This window comes from Onychomys torridus, chromosome 14, assembly GCF_903995425.1.
Source record: "Onychomys torridus chromosome 14, mOncTor1.1, whole genome shotgun sequence".
NCBI classification, from domain to species: domain Eukaryota; kingdom Metazoa; phylum Chordata; class Mammalia; order Rodentia; family Cricetidae; genus Onychomys; species Onychomys torridus.
This window is the reverse complement of record NC_050456.1, coordinates 58,970,256-58,988,997: the sequence shown is the minus strand read 5'-3', so window position 1 is coordinate 58,988,997 and position 18,742 is coordinate 58,970,256. Positions and strand designations below refer to the sequence as shown.

General features: G+C 40.5%; 1 protein-coding gene across 1 annotated transcript in view; it reads left to right on the top strand.

The window, feature by feature from the left end:
- Cep128 (centrosomal protein 128) overlaps positions 1-18,742 on the top strand; it is a 223,316-nt gene that overhangs the window by 39,115 nt on the left and 165,459 nt on the right. The window contains exons 8-10 of the mRNA XM_036205643.1: positions 2,548-2,639; positions 10,125-10,197; positions 17,384-17,500. Of these exons, the coding sequence (XP_036061536.1) occupies positions 2,548-2,639; positions 10,125-10,197; positions 17,384-17,500 (282 nt within the window). The remainder of the gene's footprint in view (positions 1-2,547; positions 2,640-10,124; positions 10,198-17,383; positions 17,501-18,742) is intronic.

Genomic DNA, 18,742 nt, shown 5'->3' with positions numbered 1-18,742 from the left:
TGGGTTAATTTGACCAAAAGTAAGCCCATGTTTGAATTCTCCATTTCTCTCTCTGTGTCTTCTGTCTGTCTGTAGTTTGTGATTTCTGGCCTGTCTGTATTCTATCTGTTCTATATAACTGATATGTCCCTGTCACCTGCCTGTCCCTAACCAAGGGCTTTCCTTTGTATTTAGTGAACAGTATAGGAAAATTTATGCAGGAATGGGGGCTACTTTACAGAAATCTTTAACAGAGTTTTACAAGGGATTAAGTCATTGATTCAAATTGACCCCAAATAATCCCAAAGAAGTCAGTACTGCAAAGTGCCATTACCAACATTTATGGTGGGTGTTTGTTGTGTAAGGTTGCTTTTGATCTGTTTTCTCTTTTCAACAAATGATTAACATACCTTTATACACAGCTACATATACACAGTGCATTGCTCTCTGGGTCAGGGATATGGAGAATATATATGAAAGCTGTAGATTACACGAGAAAGCCAAAGTAAGAAAGGTTGATTTTTATATTGTTCTCTTAAAGTCTGACTACATAGCAGGTGTGCTGGTTGTTTTTTGTGACATGTCTGGGAGGAAGGGATCCTAATTGAGAAAATGCATCCATAAGATTAGCCTATAGGCAAGTCTGTATTAACAGTTGATGTGGAAGGGCCCCACTCACTGTGGACAGTGCCATCACCAAGCAAGATGGTATAAGAAAGTAGGCTGAGCAAATCACGAGGAGCAAGCCAGTGGGCAGCATCCTTCATGGCCTCTGAACTGGCTGCAGTCATGGCCTAATTCGTTTGGACAATGGACCAAAAGGTGAAATAAGTTATTTCTTTTGGTCATGGGAATAGAAACCCTAATTGAAACAGAAGGCTATCAGGTTTAGTCTCAAGTGTCATCCGAGAGGACAGTTAGCTTGGCAAGAGGGAAGACAGCATCTAGATGCTATAAGGCAGTCTGCAGGCTGAAAGATTAACAAAGGCTGATGGTCAGTCGCCAGTGTGGACACATGGACTAGGACAGTATTATGTTTAGATGGGAATAGATGGCCATTTGTGTTAGGATATGTGGAGTTGGAGAAAAGGAAGTAGATTTTAAATCTATGAAATGGGTAAAATTGATAGGGTTTGAAGGTTAGATAACTGCATGGGGAAGGCAGGGATCCTCAGAATTTGTTTTACAGATTGGGATTCATGACTTCCTGATGGCAAAGCTAAGTGGATTCTGTTGTTTATCTGTAAGCCCATCTTCTCCAGATGACCTTTGGCTCTTCTTAACTGTGTGTTCTTTAGGCCCCAGTGAAAGTCTGTGCTTTGTTTATATGCTTTTCTCCCATGGTAAGTTGTCATATGCTTATTTCCAAGTAGGTGGCCAGCACTGATTAGTTGTTAAGTGAGCATTATTGAAGTGGGTATTTCTTGTTTCAGTAAATCTTTTTAACTTAAAATGATTTTATTATAAACTATAAGATACATATATGCATAAAGTATTTATATTTATGTCTAAGGCACAATAGATTGAATGCCATGTATTCACTGCCTAGTACCAGACATAGACTGTTTTACAATCCTAAGTAGGCTCCTTCTTTCAGGAATGGGTATATCCTGACCTGACTTTAGATGCACTAAAAAAAAAAAAAATTTTTAAAGTTTTATGTGTGTGTGTGTATGTGTGTTTTGTTTACATGTATGTCTGTGCAACACATGTGTACTTGGTACCCACAGAGGTCAAAAGAAGATATCTGATCTTCTGGAAATGGAAGTACAGATGGTTGTGAGTCATTATATGGTTGTTTGAAATAGAACCTGTGTCCTATGGAGGAGCAGCCAGTGTTCTTAGCTGCTGAGGCATCTTTCCAGCCCTGTCCCGACTTACATTCATTATTTCTGTTTTTTTTTTTTTTTTTTTTAAAAAAAAACCCTTGGCTATGTTTTATTGCTTGTTGCCTGCCTGTAAACTGCATGAATTGAATGCTACCGTATATCATATGTTTTGCCGTCTAGCCTTACTGATGTGCAGTGGTTCTGATGGCATTTGCACTACTGTATGATCCTCTCAAAGAATACATATGAAATATTATGTTCTGGTCTGTGGGGTTGAATTTAGCAATTTTGTTAGGAATAATAATGCCTTCTTGCACATGGTTGCTCATGTGTTGGCAGTAGTGTCTTGGCATGTGGTGTTGACCAGGCATGTGGGCTGATGTGGTGAAGAGTACCGGTACCACAGCATGTTCATTTGCTTTGGGTTAGTTCTGCACTCCAGTGGCATGGTTGACAGCGATGACAGAACTTGCAGTTCGGAAATACTTGTCATCTCCAGGTCACACACAAGGGGTAAAATTGCTATGCTGGGGAGAGTGTGATGGCCACTGTTAGACTTGTGTCTTAATGAATGACAAGTATCTGTTGATTATTAATGATGATACAGAATTTGGTTCTTTTTGTGGAAGAGAGCTCTTCCTTTGGTCAATTCATTCATTCATTCATTCACTCACTCACTTATTTATTTATGGAAGCGCGAGCAGAACCCTAAGTGGCTGAATGTGCTTTGCTTTCATAGCTGCATGCATTTCATCAGTCCCTCCGAGACCTCAGCAGTGAACAAGTTCGGCTTGGAGATGATTTCAACAAGGAGATTTCCAGAAGAAGCCGGTAAAATGGGGACAGGGTTTTCTTGGGAGGCGTGAATTATCAAAAGAATAAATTCATTTTTGCAATGACATGTTTATGTAGATCACAAAAATGATGTTGTGCTTTTACATGAGCATGTTAAGATTTATTTGTGTGTGTGTGTGTTTATATGCATGTGTGAATGTGTGTTCCTGTGTGTGCAGATGCATGTGCATGTGTGTGCAAATGGAGGCTGTAGCTCAAACGTGGGTATTCTTAGGAGCCAATGGCCTTATTCTCTTTGAAGACTTATTTTTATTTGTATGTGTATATGCACTATGTATGTGGACATGTGTGTGTGGGTATTTGGAGGCCAGAAGAGGGGTCTGATCTTCTGGAGCTATAGGGAGTTACAGGGAGTCGTTAATACCTGGTCTTCTGAAAGAGCAGCAAATGCTCTTAACCACTGGACTATCTCTTCATCCCTGTACCATGTTTTTTTGAGATAGTGCCAATGCTCATTGATTAGGATGCCTGGCTAGCAATTTCTATGGGCTTTCCAATCTTTACCTAACAAGTGCTTGGATGACAAGCACCCCGCTTTTTACATGGGTGTGAGAGAGTGAACACAGGTCCTCATGGTTGTGTGACTAACATCTTAGCAACTGAGCTATGTCCACAGTCTCTAGTATTTATTAATAACACAGTTCAAAGCCTTTTAAATTTATATAGCTTATCACGACTCATTGATTTTTGCTGCAATGAGTTCAAACTCTAGCTGTCAAATATATCAAGCATAGTCTGTACAACTTGCCTGATTTTAGAAGAGGAAGACAGGAAAGTTAGGAGTAAATTTTAGATTTCTGAAAACATTCTCACATAATAGAATGCTGATATTATGGTGAGATCCATTTTGAGAGACATTAGTAAAGAAGATGTACTTAGATATTTTAGGGAGAGAGAGGAGACAGACAGACAAATGTAGAGGTAGAGACTGGCTAGTTTGTTTACTGACTCTTAGCAGTTCAGAAAAAAAAATTAGAACATGTACCTTGCCTGTGTGTAGACCCAAGCCATTGAGAATCTGATACCTCAGTTGAGTTGCGACCTTTGAAAGCCTGTGGTAAAAGAGCTTGCAGTTAAACTGCAAACTTTTGCTGGTGCTGGAGTGTTCCCAAAAGCCGTCACATAATATAAAAATTCCTCACTCTTTCATTTTCTTCATCAGCAGTAACAAGTGCTTTACTTGGAAGGTCATTTTTTTGTTTATTAAAGAAGTGAAGGTTTTTATATTTTCATTATTATTATTATTATTATTATTATTATTATTATATTTGTGTTTTAATTTTACACATCAGCCATGGGTTCCCCTATCCTCCCCCCTCCCGCCCCCGGCCCCCACCTGTAGTTGGAGAGCTTCTTTCCAGCCCCCGCCAAGCCCTATTAGTCCAACAAACCATTTATAAAATAAACACACAGACATTCATATTATTTAAACTGCTTGGCCATTAGCTCAGGCCTACCATTGTCTAGCTCTTACTCTTATATTTAGCCCATTTCTGTTAGTCTATACTCCACATGGCTTGTGGCTTACCGGTGTCTTTACATGTTGCTTCTCATGGCAGCGGCTGGCAGTGTCACCTCCCAGCCTTCCTGTTCCCAGCCTTCTCCTCTTCCTTGTCCCATCTCCCTTATCCCTCTTGCCTGGCTACTGGCCAATCAGCACTTTATTTATACAGAGTGATATCCACAGCACTTCCCCTTTTCTTTTTTGTTAAAAAAAGGAGGGTTAACTTTTACATAATAAAATTACAGATAACAAAATAGTTATCAAGCAAGAATTATAGTTACAATATTAAAGAAGATATCCTATCTACTTATATTTGTGAGTCTAAAGTTTTATATCTAACTTATCTTTTATCATAACTGAGGAAATTATAACTAGTCTTCAGCCACATCAAAGACCTCAGAAGGATATAATAGTACCTGAGAACCGGGAGAAGGATGCAAGCAACTTTTGGGAGTCTTGCAGGGTAGACAGAGACAGCTGGCAGCCTGGACAGTCACCTAATGTTTCTTTGTAAAGTTGGGGCATTTGTCTTCAGCCCACAGGGCTAGAGTCTCTTGGTCACTTCTCTCAGTGTCCTGTAGAATGTCTGGCAGTTTCCTCTGCGAAGCAGGAACCTGAAGGACCATTTTGTCAAGCAAAGTTTAGTGATCACCTTTCTATGGGTCCTGCATGTCCAGTCGATCAAGCAGTTCAGGCAAGAACAGTTTCTTGCCCAAATGGCTATTTTTGCCAAGGTGAAGATAGAGTCTATATGAAGTGTCTTTAATGCCCATCCTCCTCTCTGAAGTAAATTGGTGTTGCCAGGAGCAGACATGTCTCACTGTCCAGAAAGTCTAAATTTTAAAAGTATTTTAAATGCCATATTCTGTAGACCTTTGAAGTGTTTGAAGATTACCTGTCTGTCAGAAATATCTCTGTGTATACCTAGAAGACTTAACTAACATGGCTATGAGTATGATTATCATAGATGACCAGTTATTAATCTATTTTTAATTCTCCATTATAATTTTAAATGAGCTGTACAAACACAATATCTTAAATAAGAGTAGAAATATACACACAGCATAACAAAATTAACTTTAAGTTTGTATCAATAGACTAAAATCTATACCAATGTAAAATATTTTAAATGAGTTGTTGCTCTTTAGAAGTAAGTTCATTAATCTACCCTTTCATCCTATCATATCTATATCATATCCCCTTTTTATCTTTAGAAAGAGATTTTATTTATAATCAACCTGTTTTAAATAAAATATTGGTTTTTTTATGTCCCACACCAGAGGGCTCTTTTGATTTGGGACACAAGAATCTCTTAACCTTTTTTTTAAACAATGTGCTTGGGTTTAGAGAAGGAGTGAGCCCATTCCATCTCCAAAACCAGCTGGGAATTTGGGTGTAGTTTTTTTTATTTTTTTTAATTTTTATTACTTCCTGTTGGAGGGGGCGCTGTTTCTTATGGGGACATAAAGAAAATTTTAGGATTATGGAGTAGTTCATGAGGGTAAACCTCTGATCCAGTTGCCTTGAAACCATTTTGGATGTCGGATCATCTGGGCCATTGTGTCATCGGAGACCTTTCAGGTGGTCTTGGCTGATCAAACCTGATGTATCTTAATCTGGAACAAATCCATAGCCTCTGGCTTTCTGTGGAAACAAAAGCAGAGACTCTTTTTCAAAGCAACATATCCTTATATCCAAATTTTGAAGTCAAGGTACCTTTAAAATTTACATATTTATTTAACTCAACAGCTTTTATGATCAAATCTTTTTCTGCAGTTAAAAATCCCAGAGACAACATAAACCAGATTCTCTGTGTAATATCCATCTTTGTAAGACTGAACACTGCTGTGGCTGCTGGCTCTGCCCACCTCAACTTCACAACATGGCGGGGGGGGGGGGTACAGTTTACTGCCAGCTCTGGGTCTGGAGCCATGTGTACCATCAACTATCAGAAGCAGTTTTATCAAAGCAGTGTATAGCCCAGAAACCTTGTTTTTTTTTTTTTTTTTTTTTTTTAAACTAGCAAAGGCTAAATCCAACATGCAGCAGAGTAAAGTGTTGTTTGTAGATTCCTCATTCCCGCCACACTGCAGGTCAGACGCATACACCAGGAACCCGCCATAGTAGCTCAAACCGGCAGGCTGCTGCTAACTTGAGAGAGACAACTAGGAAGCTGTTTTAGAATCTTTTTTTTTTCCAGGTTTTAGGTGGAAACTCTTGCCCCACGTTGGGCGTCATTTGTAGTTGGAGAGCTTCTCTCCAGCCCCCGCCAAGCCCTATTAGTCCAACAAGCCATTTATAAAATAAATACACAGACATTCATATTATTTGAACTGCTTGGCCATTAGCTCAGGCCTACCATTGTCTAGCTCTTACTCTTATATTTAGCCCATTTCTGTTAGTCTATACTTTGCCACATGGCTTGTGGCTTACCGGTGTCTTTACATGTTGCTTCTCATGGCAGCGGCTGGCAGTGTCACCTCCCAGCCTTCCTGTTCCCAGCCTTCTCCTCTTCTTTGTCCCATCTACCCTATCCTTCCTGCCTGGCTACTGGCCAATCAGCACTTTATTTATACAGAGTGATATCCACAGTACCCACCTTCTCCCCAACCCCTCCCCTCCATTCCCATCTCCTCTAGGGCCAAGACTCCCCTGGGGATTCTGCTCAACCTGGTAGATTCAGTCCAGGCAGGTCAGTGTATTTTCCTAAGAGTTAGATTCTAGAGCTGTTGAGGAGGTTCACTGCAAAAAAGCCTGACGACCTAAGTTCTGTCCCCAGGATCTACGTGGTGAAAGGAGCGAGTCAACTCCTACAGGTTGTCCTCTGACTTCCACATGCATGTGTTTCCACCCTTAATTAATAAATAAGAAGTAAAGGCTCTATACATCAAAGGTTAGGGAGTGAGAAAGTGAAATTCGAGTTCTATGTTTATTTGCATATTCTGGCTAAATTCTATTACATACCAGTTCAGTGAGTACAGCTGTCAGCTGTATCCAGTGTAGTCTGTGCAACTTTCCTGATTTTACAAGAGGAGGGCAGGAGCGTTAGGGCTGGAAACAAGACTCTGCCATCATTAGTGTTATTAGTACTGCCGATAACAAACACTCACTCTATTTACCCTAAACTGTCTAGTCATTATTTTCTCCATTTAATGGATGAGAAAATGGGCACAAAGAGATGAAATCAGTCTGTTGGCTGGAGATAGAAAATGAGAAATGTAGCAGGGTCAGAATTCAAATCTGGGCAGTAAGACCCCAGAGCCTCTGCCCTTTACCACACACATTCACTGTGGTTCAAGACCGTTTTCACATGTAGCTGATGTGGATGGAGCTACTGAATTGTGAGCTTACTTACTGGAAAGCTAGAGAACTTGGTGCTTGTATTTCTTTTGACAAGGTGATAAAATTGACAGAAAGCATTGTTTGAACCTGGAGTGATTTTTCTGTGTAGACTTTCTCCCTTTGGAGCAAGGGTGTCAATGAAGCACTGGGTTCATGAGTTTGTTGTCTTGGAGGGAGGTCCTGGAGGAGATGTACAGATGAGCTGGTGGACTGGTTATGTGGTCCCCAGTAAATGCAGCGTTGTCCGGCGGCTCTTCTGACCTAGAAACCGCACCATTTGGGAAGTGCCTGTCATTTGGAGGCACAGGTGAGGCAGAGAAACTTTATTTACTCTCGAGTATAAATCAGAGTTATTTATTTATTTATTTATTTATTTATTTATTTATTTATTTATTTGTGAAATGAGATGACACTGAATTTTAGTGGAGTAAAATCGAACACTTTGCCTGTACCAGTAATTGTATTCATGTTTCTAAACATACTGGATAGGGAATGATTTGATTCAGACGTGTTGGTATTCCCATTTAATTACTTCTTTCTTTTTTTCTTTTTCTTTTTTGAGACAGGGTCTTACTGTGTAGCTCTGTAGATCAGGCTGGTCTTGAACTCACAGAGACCCACATGCCTCTGCCTCCCAAGTGCTGGAGTTAAATGCGTGCACTACCACATCTGGCTTAATTTTTTGTTTTTTGGCTTTTCAAAACTATATTGACGTATGAAAACACAGAGAAATGAGCTTTAAACTGAGTGCCCTATGGAGAATGCATTTGAAAAGTGTGAAATGGCAGTCTGTTGCTTTAGTGTGTCAGAACTGATGACGGCTTGACCAGAGAGAAGTCAGGAAGGAGAGGACAGGGGTCAGTTTCAGAATGCATTATTGGAGGCTGAAGAGTCAGGATTTGGTAATGGAGTGTATGTGAAGGATGTATATCAAGGGTAACTCACAGATTTCTACTTGAGAAACTAGTTAAACAACATTTCTCCTTTATGATATTAGAAAGGTTGGTTGAGCGAGCTGAGGGGTAGAAATCAAGAGGCTTCCTTGGTTATGTTAGATTTAATATTCCTGTGAGACATCCAAGAAGAAATGTAAAATAGCTAATCCTTAGGTAATGGATGACATAAAGAGAAAAACTATAGAGAAGTTTCAGGGGCAGAGCTGAGTACCAGAGAGGTCAGATATTTAGGAGCCTTGTCTATGACGTGGACCTGGCTTGAAGATCAGATGATGAGAACTGGGAAACCCAGGAGAGAATGGGAATATCCAAATCAAGAGGGAGGTAAAAAGAACATACTCTTTCAGAGATTAACAGCTCAGAAAACTTAGCTTTTAAGATACTTCTTTCTGAGAAATTATCTAAATATAAATTATATAAATATAATAGTAATATAACTACGAGAAAGATACAAATTAGAAGTAGTGGATATTGTGAAATACAGCAGTCAAAAGGTGTCTTCTGAGATTACCAGGTTATTACAGTAATGTTGGGTATACTGGGTTAATATTACAGTGACATTTGCTTTCCTTTATACCAGCAAAAAGTAATTATAAAGTTAAAAAAATGAAGCAAAAGAAGAAATAGTAAAGCTATCCTAATAACCCAGTGTAGATAACCCCCAAATGACAACCACATACCAAGCCTGCAGTTCATCCAAGTTATAATAAGAAAGTAAGAGGCCTTTGAGAAGAATGTTGCCAAGCGAAGGGACTAGGTTATGATAGTTCATGCGGGAAGGGGATATCAGTGGACATGGTAAATACCAACAAATGATGAGAACTAGGGGAAACAAAAGCCCCAGAGTAACATCCAAGCGTGAGGCTGATTGAACTATGTGAGATAGGAGGCAAGTACAAGAGCCTCCGTCCAGAAGTGTGAAGGACACCCTGCATAACACACACTTTGTGAAATCACACAGGTAACTGGTAGCAATAAATATTCCCAGTTTTGCCGAGGAGTTAGTGAGCTAGATACTTCACAACAAAGAGTCAGTGGATAGTTTTTGAAAATGATGGCGGTAACAAGCAGAAGGATTACAAATGGAGAAGGTGTTGGGGTGCGAGTTGGGAGTGCATCCAAAGGGAGTAGAGATGGGAGGAAGGCCTTTCCCTGCAAGTCTTCTAGACTGCATGAGTGCTGCTGTCACTAATTTGATGCACTAAGAAGTATGGAGTTTGTGATTCTCAAATAGGTTATGAGATCGAGTTTTATTTTCCCTTTGTTTTTTTTAGAACTCATTTTTTGTTTCTTCTTAATGTGAGAATGAGGGCTCATGGTGATGATGCTCAAAGTTGGGGACCCAGGTCCACAGCTTCAGTATTATGTAGGAATTTGCAGAAATGCACAGTCTTGGGCCCTATCCCTGATTTCCTGATTCTGATATTTGGTAGGTAGGCCCCCTTGGCGTATTTTAACACACCTAAGGAGGCTTCAGTTGAGAATGGTAGAATAACAATTACTGTGAGGGGTGGCAGTATAGCTCAGTAGTAAAGCACTTGCCTAGGAAGTGCAAGACCCTGGGTTTGGTTCCCAGCTCAAAACAATGACGACGTCAACAAAAAACACAAACCTTTAAACAATTTAGTTAGTTTGAAACCTGTTTCTTTCTTTGCTTAGGTCGGATGCTGAAACAAAAAGGGTTTTGGAAGAACTGACTGAAAAGCTTAATGAAGCCCAGAAACAAGATGTGGTGAGGAGGCCTTCTTTATAAAGTGTTGTTTCATAAGCTGGGACTGGTGGTTGAGGTGGAGGATCCCAAGTTTGAAGCCAGCTTGGGTAATGTAGATGGTTCTAGACTAGTCTGAATGCATAGCAGGACACTGTTGCCCCCCCCCCCCCAAAAGAAAAATCCAAAAAACAAAATCAAATTTGCAAACCAAAGTTTTTTCCACTTGTAGATAAATGGGAGAATGGGGACAACTGGTCAGACTCTAATGACACTTAGCGGAGGAACTTTTTGGGTACCATAAGTCATTTTGTCAATACGTATGTTCTTGTACCTATTATGAAATGTTTGTGCATTTAATGAATTTAAGTTTAAAATCTCATAATAGTAAGAGATAACAGGTAGAATTAATTTCTAAATTTTGAAATTATAGAATTTTTTTTTCAGAGACAGGGTTTCTCTGTGTAGTTTTGGTGCCTGTCTTGGATATCCCTCTGTAGAACAGGCTGGCATCAAACTCACAGAGATCCACCTGGTGCTGGGGTAAGAGGTGTGTGTCACCACCACCCAGTGGAATTGTAGAATTTTTTATGAATATTTGAAAGCTATTTTGAAGTTATGATCAGTGGTTCTCTACAGTTTATTAAGTATTTGGAGGCTGTGCAGCACTCACTATTAGGTGTGTTCAGACTATCTCCATGACTCTATAGTCATGCGGGCTGTGGGTCATCACTGTTCTCCATGACGATTAGTCATCCTGAAGATGGGTGAGGCACACACTGGTGAGCTTGTGAGGGCTGTTCTGGGGAGGATTATCTTCAGGGAGACAAGCTTCCCTGGATGTGGGAGATAGCACATAATAGGCTAGGGCCTAGACAAAATGTAAGGGGAGAAAGGAGAAAGCCAGCCAAGTTCTAGCAAATGTTGAAAATCCCTCTACCTGAAACTGGTCTGTCAGGTCTTTGGTAACAGTGACAAGAAATGTAATGAATATACTATTTATTGAATATAGTGATGTTTAAACATTTCCTAATGACCAAGTTTTATTGTTCATGTATTTACTTTTATCAAATCTTTATCCTTGAGTCTATTCCAGCTTGGGCTACATATTGAGACTCAGTTTCAAAACATTACACTGTAAACAAATAATGTTTTTACCCTCATTCCGGTTTTCTTTTCTCTTTTCTTTCTTCCTTTTTTTTTTTTTTAAGAAGAATATTAATAGAAAATTTCACTAAAGTGTTAACAAACTTGTCAACTCCAGGAGCAATATTTTCACTTCCCACATTTTGTTTTTCCAAGATAAGAGAAGAAAATAGAAGAGCCAGTGGAAAATGAAGACTTAATATTAATATTTATCTTCTGGGGAAGTCCACAGACTCTTTCCCATTAAGACTGGGGAGTGGGGAGGTGACCAGGGTGGGGGATGCTTACATTGTCACATGTAGTCCTAGATTTTTTTCCAGGTCTATCAGTTTCACCTAAGTTTACATTTTATCAATTTGAAATGTTTAAAACATTAAGTACTTCAATCATCCGTCATTTCTGGGGCTGGTGAGATGGCTCAGTGGGTATACACCCTTGCCATGCAAGCTGGAGTTCCATCCCCAGAACCATCTGAGACAGAGAGAACTTCCTCTGGAAGGTGTCTTCTGACCTCCACAGATGCACCAGGGCATGCTCATGGACACACACACACACACACACACACACACACACACACACACACACACACGCTCAATAACAACAATAATAAATGATACTCTATTAAAAGAAGTCTCTTTTCGTTTGAACATACTGACTTTCTAGTTAACTGAATAATTATGTGACAGGAAAGTCTAAGCCGTTGTCTGATAGACACATTAGCTAAGTGTGAGCTGAGTGTAGACATTTATAATGTGACTTTAATGCTCTCTTCAACTTACGAAATGATGATCCAGTTCTTATGAATTCTAGAACGTGTCTGTCACTAGATAGGACTTCTTGATCTTGGCCATGCTCTTTAAGGTTTTGAAAAAGCGTGGTTAAAATGGACATCTAGAAAGCTCCATGTGCCATTGTGTGTTTTGATGAATTCCCACAGCTAAACATCCTTCTTCTACCACCTAGATCTGCACATGGCACATTCGCAGCATCCTTAGAGAGCTCCTTACTGTCCTTCCCCGCCCCCAGCCCTTCAGTCCTTTCTAGGGTCCCTGCTGTTTGGGCTTCCCATGCTGTAAGTTAACACTTCCCTTAATGCACTCTTATCTAAGTGGAATATTCAGTGCATGCGCTATTGTGTCTGACTCCTTTTGCTATTTGCCATGTTGTGCTGGTTATGGGTGTTGTTTCAGGGTCTTGCTCTCTTTACTTGTTTCAGCACTGCATGGATGTATCATAATGTATTTTAACATCCCATGATAGACACTTGAGTTATTTCAGAATTTGGGCTGTTAGGAGCCAATTCAGCTTCCACAGCTGTTGTTCTTTTCTTGTACGTGTACATGCATCTCTGATGGTACATACATGACACAGAGTGCTTTCAAGTTTAGTAGAGAGCAGTGCATTGATCCCTAAGCTGGACGCACTGACTTACCCCCATGGACAGTCTGAGAATTTGTGGAGCTCTTCGTACTTCCTGGCACCTGCAGCTCCGTCGTCTTTTAACTAGTATGACAGGAGTCATGTTGTCTACCACGGGTGGCTTTGCATTTTCATGATTACTAATGATCTTCTTTTTGAATGCTCGTGGGCTGTTGGAAATTTTTGTTTATAAAATACCAGATTGTACTTTTTGCTCAATTTTCTATTGAATTAAGCTTGTCTTTGTTATTTTATCGGTCTCTTACCGAACCCAGAGTTCACCATTTTTTGGTTGTGTTGGCAGCCATCAAGTTCCAGCTGACTTCTTGTCTTTTTTTTTTTTTTAACTTTTATTGATTCTTTGTGAATTTCACATCATGCATTCTGATCCCACTTATTTCCCCATCTTCCTCACATCCGCCCTCTGCCCATGCAACTCCCCTGGGGGAAAATTTTAAAGGCAAAACCAAAAACTAACAAAGAAACAAAACAAAGAAACAAACAAAATAAAAAAGAGAAGAATCTTATGATAGCTGTAGTGTGGCCCATTGAGTCACACAGTTACTCTTTAGCCCATTCATCTTTACTTGCAAGTACTTACTGGTCTGGCATGAAGCCTGTGGGTTGTGCTATACCATTGATATGGGCTCTCACTGGGCTCCTTTTGGATATCCTGTTGTTGTCCTGTGTCCTGGGGATCCTGCAGTTTTGGATCTGTAGGTTTGTCCCCTTCACATGCTCTAGCAGTTCATAGATGAGGTGGATGCTGGGGTGGCCAACTCATAGCCCTGGATCTGGGCTGGGGTGGCCAGCCTGCCAGCTTTCCCTCATCATCATAACTAGGTGAGCTCTCCAGCATTGCCTAGGCTAGATCACTGAATGCAGCCTGAGGTAAGGAGCGGGGTCAGATCCGGGCCACCCATGGTCTTGTGAGTGTGGGTGTCCTCTTGTCTTTTTTTCCCCAGGACCACAGCTGGCTTTTTGTGTGGGTTTTGGAGAATTAGAACTCAGGTCTTCATGCTTGATTATTTAGTAAGTGCTCTTTCTCACTAACCTGTTTCCCCAGTTCCTACAAATAGGCTGTACTCCACATTCAGACATCTCCAGTATTTTGCTGAGGTTCTCATACCTGAGTGAACCATGGTTGTGTTCACTTACACCATCACAGTTTTCTTTCTGAAATCATTGCATAGTTGTTGGTTTGAATTTGGAATTTGTTAATATTAGCCTTGGTAGTGCACACTTTTCTTAAGTTATCCCATTTTCCCTGGGATGAGATACTTGAACTGAGCAGTTGTCCTTTCATTTGAATTATATCCACTAAGCAGTAAAATTGCCAAATATCATCCTCCATATATTCTAGGGTTTTATTGTACACACAAAGAGTAAGGGTCCAGTAAGAAACAACAGTGAGTTGAGATCCCTAGAAGTCAGTCCGAATTCACTTGTATCGTCATTGCCATGCATCAGGGAGTTACTCCAGATCAGATATAGCTGTTGTTTCATATATGTATATATAAATATAAAACAAAACCTGCTACCCAGCCATCCAGTGCGCATCCCCTCCCCCATTAAGGCGGAGCCTTTCTATTAAACCAGAAAATTTGAGATGTCTGATTGTGTACTATGCTGAATTACACACCTGCCAGTTCTTATCAAGATCTATTACAGCTGTATGTTTCTTCACTATCTGTTAAGTAAGGTTTTCTGGTAAGCCAGGCTTGAACAAGGGCTTCTTCAACCTCACTTGGTATGCAGTCCTCATTATAACCAGCAATCTTAATCAAAGCTTAAAGCAATATTGTTCAATTTTAGCAGGCCTGTTGAAGGACACATGATGTTTGAACAAAGCTTAATTTAGGTTTTGTGACTCACTTCTTCCAGTCGATGTCAACATTTACAGTTTGGGACTGGCTGACTTATTGGGCTATATCTGTGAATTCAGGAGAGCATGCTGTCACAGAAGCTGCAGGTGTGTTGAGAGAGCTTTACACTTCACAGAAGCTGCAGCTGTTCTCCCCTCCAGAGTTAAGTTTAGAGAGAATTACAGGCCACTGTGGGAATTTAAATATTGAACACATATAGAAGAGAAGATAAACGGCCTCCAACCCCACCACTTCACTTTCTGTTGGGGCTCACTGTTAATCACATTTATTGTACACTATTCTGAGGCTGCAATTGTTATCATGCATTTTCTCAGTAAATAAAATATATCTTGGAAGTTTATGAAACATATTTTTCTTCGAGAGACAAAAAGTATTGGTTATTGCTACACATGCCAAAATATGAATTGTTCATTCTTTGTGAGTCATAGGGTTCTTTTGTTGTTTGATTCAAACTGTGCATTGGAAAGGAATAGTTATTATTGATAGCATGAATTATGGTGAGTGTTTTCTGCTAACACTTAATTGTGATAATCCAAGTTGCATAGTCCTCATAGGGGAAATTTCCATTCATTAGTTAACATTTCACCCTGTCGAGTATCATTGGAGTGTATATATTTTGATTGTTTATGGAGAAAATTTCAATTTACTTTAGTTTTCTATAGTCGGGTCCCTATTAAAACCAAATGTAAACATAGATCCAGCTCTTTTTGACCCCGATGGTTGTTGGTGGAATTCTAAGATTTAGTCTCTACTGCATGTAGTCTAACATGGGTGTTGTGTTGATCCCAACAACAGGAAAAATAACAATTATTTATTTAAATGGTGTTCAGTTTCACTCTACCGCAGTGATGAACACCATGACCAAAAGTGATTTAGGGAAAGGAAGAATTTATTTGGCTTCGACTTCTAGGTCATAGTTCATCACTGAGGGAAGCCAGAGTAGGAACTGGAACAGACTCTTGAAGCCAAAACCTTGGAGGGATGTTACTCATAGCTCATTCCAGGCTCAACTTAGCTAGCTATTTTATGCAGCTCAGGACCATCTGCCCAGGGAATGCTGTTCAGAATGGGCTGGGCCCTCTTGCATCAATTAATAACCAATACAATCCCCCCATAGGCCCATTTGATCTAGAAAACTCCTCAATAGAGGCTTTCCTCTCAGATGACATGAGGTTGTGTCAAGTTGACTATTCAAACCTTTCCCTTCTCTTAGATTTCTGAGGCTCATGCTGGCCTCAAACTCCCTATGTAGCCCAGGGTTGTCCTTGAACTCATAACTCCCCTATCTTTATTTTTCAAGCACTGGAGATAAAGTCATGCACTGCCAAACCTTGCTTTATATGTCTTTTCAATGACAGGTTTACTGAGCTATGGTTTATCATCAAATTAATCTACTTTAATGTGTAATTTAGTGCTTTGTAGTAAATTTACCTAGTTGTTCAACTGTCCCACAGTTCAATTTAGAGCATTACTATCACCCCAGCAAGATCCCACATGTGTTCCTAAAAAGATATCTGTGTGTGTGTGTGTGTGTATGTGTGTGTGTAAGCTACAGCTATCAACCTTCCTAATGTTGCAATGACCCCGGGACATAAAACTGTTTTCGTTGCTACTTCATAACTATAATCTTGCTACTGTTACGAATTATCATGTAAATACCTGTGTTTTCTGATGGTCTTGAGTAAACCTTCACAGGTTGAGAAACACTGACGTAGGCAGTCAGGGCCACTTCATGGGTCACCTTCTGCCTTGTTTGAGGCTGGGTGTCTTGTTTAGTGCCGTGTCTGTCAGGTGAGCTGGCCCGGGAGCTTCTGGGCATCCTCCTGTCCTCAGCTCATCCTGCTGTAAGAGATCTAGGATTGCACATGCCTGACCCTCTGCTGCTTCAAGCTCAGGCTCTCGTGGTCGCGTGGCAAGCACCTTAACTACTCGGCTGTCTCTCTAGCTCCATGAATAGACCATTTCTGACTTTTTGTGGAACACAGAACTAGCAACAAAATGTTTTTTAATAATAGGTCTTTATTTATTCTAAGTCAATAGGAATATACATTGCCACTGTAAATTATTTTGTGGAGATATATACTGTCATATATAAAATCTGTTTTAGTTTGCACAGAATTTTACTAAGGAAGATCTTGTGTCAGAGAGAAGAATTCTTTCATGTTTGTGTTTGAGTCCCAATTAAATATTTGCCTTTTGTGTTTGATCTTTTCAACTTTTTATTTTTAGTAAAACACAGTTTAAAACCTTGGCAAGCTCATGCAGAGCACTTTGGATGATGTAGTGTAGTGCACACTCGTAACAGGGCCTTCCAGATTGTCACATTCATGGATGAAAAAGAACGGAAGTGATAGGACAGTTGAATTGGATAAACATTGGGGTACTGGTATTTCACTTTGCATCACCAGAGGGCGCTCTTTTCTTAACGTGTTTGTATGCTGAGCAGTTGCTGTGGTGGTGGTCGAAAAATTTGAGCCCTCTTGGTGGGGTCTAGGAGTCCTGTGGGTGGGGTCTAGGAGTCCTGTGGGTGGGGTCTAGGAGTCCTGTGGGTGGGGTCTAGGTCTGGGTCTTTTGAATACTGATGATTGCTTTGTTTTGTAACTTCCAATTAACTTTTTTGCCAGGTGTCCTAAATGGTGTCCTTAGAGGTTTCTATAAACAAGTCAATGCTTTAGGCCCAGTGTGTCTGGGACATGGTGTATTCTCAGTCTCCTCTCCTGCTCGCTCCCTAATGCCACTGTTTCTCTGTTCATATTGAGGTTTCAGATCGAGTGGAGCGGCGGCTACAGGAAATAGAAAGAGAGATGCGCACAGAAAGAGAGCTGGTGGAAAGACGACAGGATCAGCTGGGACTCATGTCCTTGAAGCTTCAGGAGGTCTGAGAGATGTCCTTCCTGGGATTTGGATTGCTATTTAGTCATTGCTAAAATGATGATAATTCTGGGTTGGGATGTAGCTTGATTGGCAGAACACCACATACTCTGGGTGTGGCGCTGTTGCCCACCTGAAATCCCCACACTTGGGAGGTGGGGCCAGGAGGATAAGAAGCAGTCACAGTTCCATAGGTTGGAGCCGACATTGCATGGAATTCATGCCATAAGAGAAGTAAAGCATCCAGTTACAGTTCAGAGTGTAGAATGAGCCATGCCATAGTTTGTGTGCCCTTGGTAAGTTTCTGTGTTTTTGTTTTTAAACACCTTTTGTTTCCAGTTTCTTCCGTAGAAAATGGGAATAATAATCTCTACCTAATCGCGTGGATGAGAGGATAAATGAGTTAACGCTGGCGAAGCATTTCACATTGTCTGGGATGAGCACAGGAGTCTGAACTTAAAGTGTAATTACACTGACTGTTTTGCCAGTAGGGACGAGACACTGGGGAACACCACACTGTGGCTAATTGTGTAAATAAAGTTTTATTGGGTCCCAGCCATTCCTGCTCATGCAAATACCATCCTTGGATGCTTGTGTGACACAGTGGCAGATTTGAGTTGTTGTGACAGAAAATTCCTGCTGTTGGCTCTCTGGACTTTACCGAAGTTTGCCTGCCTGTGAACTAGTTTGTCATTAAACCAGTTCAGAAGCAGAAGTTGCTCTTTCCATGTTCATCCCTTTTTGTTTTGAAATTTTAGATTCATAATGTTAAAAATTCAAACAAAGAATTTTTGTGTAATTGAGTCTCCTTGATATTCATGTTTTACCAGTCTGACTTTATCATCTTTTCTAATATAGTGCACAGTGTTTTCTTCTGAAACGGTTTTGAGAAGGCTGCAGGTGTAATGCTGTCTCAGGGCCTCTGTTGCTGTGATCAAACAACATGACCATAAGCCACGTGGGGAGAAAAGGGTTTATCTCAGCTTGCAGCTCCCATCACACTCCATCTCTTAGTGAAGTGAGGGTGGGAACCTGGGGGCAGGAGCTGGTGGAGAGGCCATGGAAAAATGTGGCGTACTGTCTTGCTCTTCATGGCTTACTTAGCCTGCTTTCTATTAACACCGGGGACTGCAAGCCCAAGACTGGTACCACCCACAATTAGCCGGGCCCTCTCCTCATCACTCAAGAAGATGCACTACAGACTTGCCTACAGGCAAATCTTCTGGAGGCATTTTTTTGTCAATTGA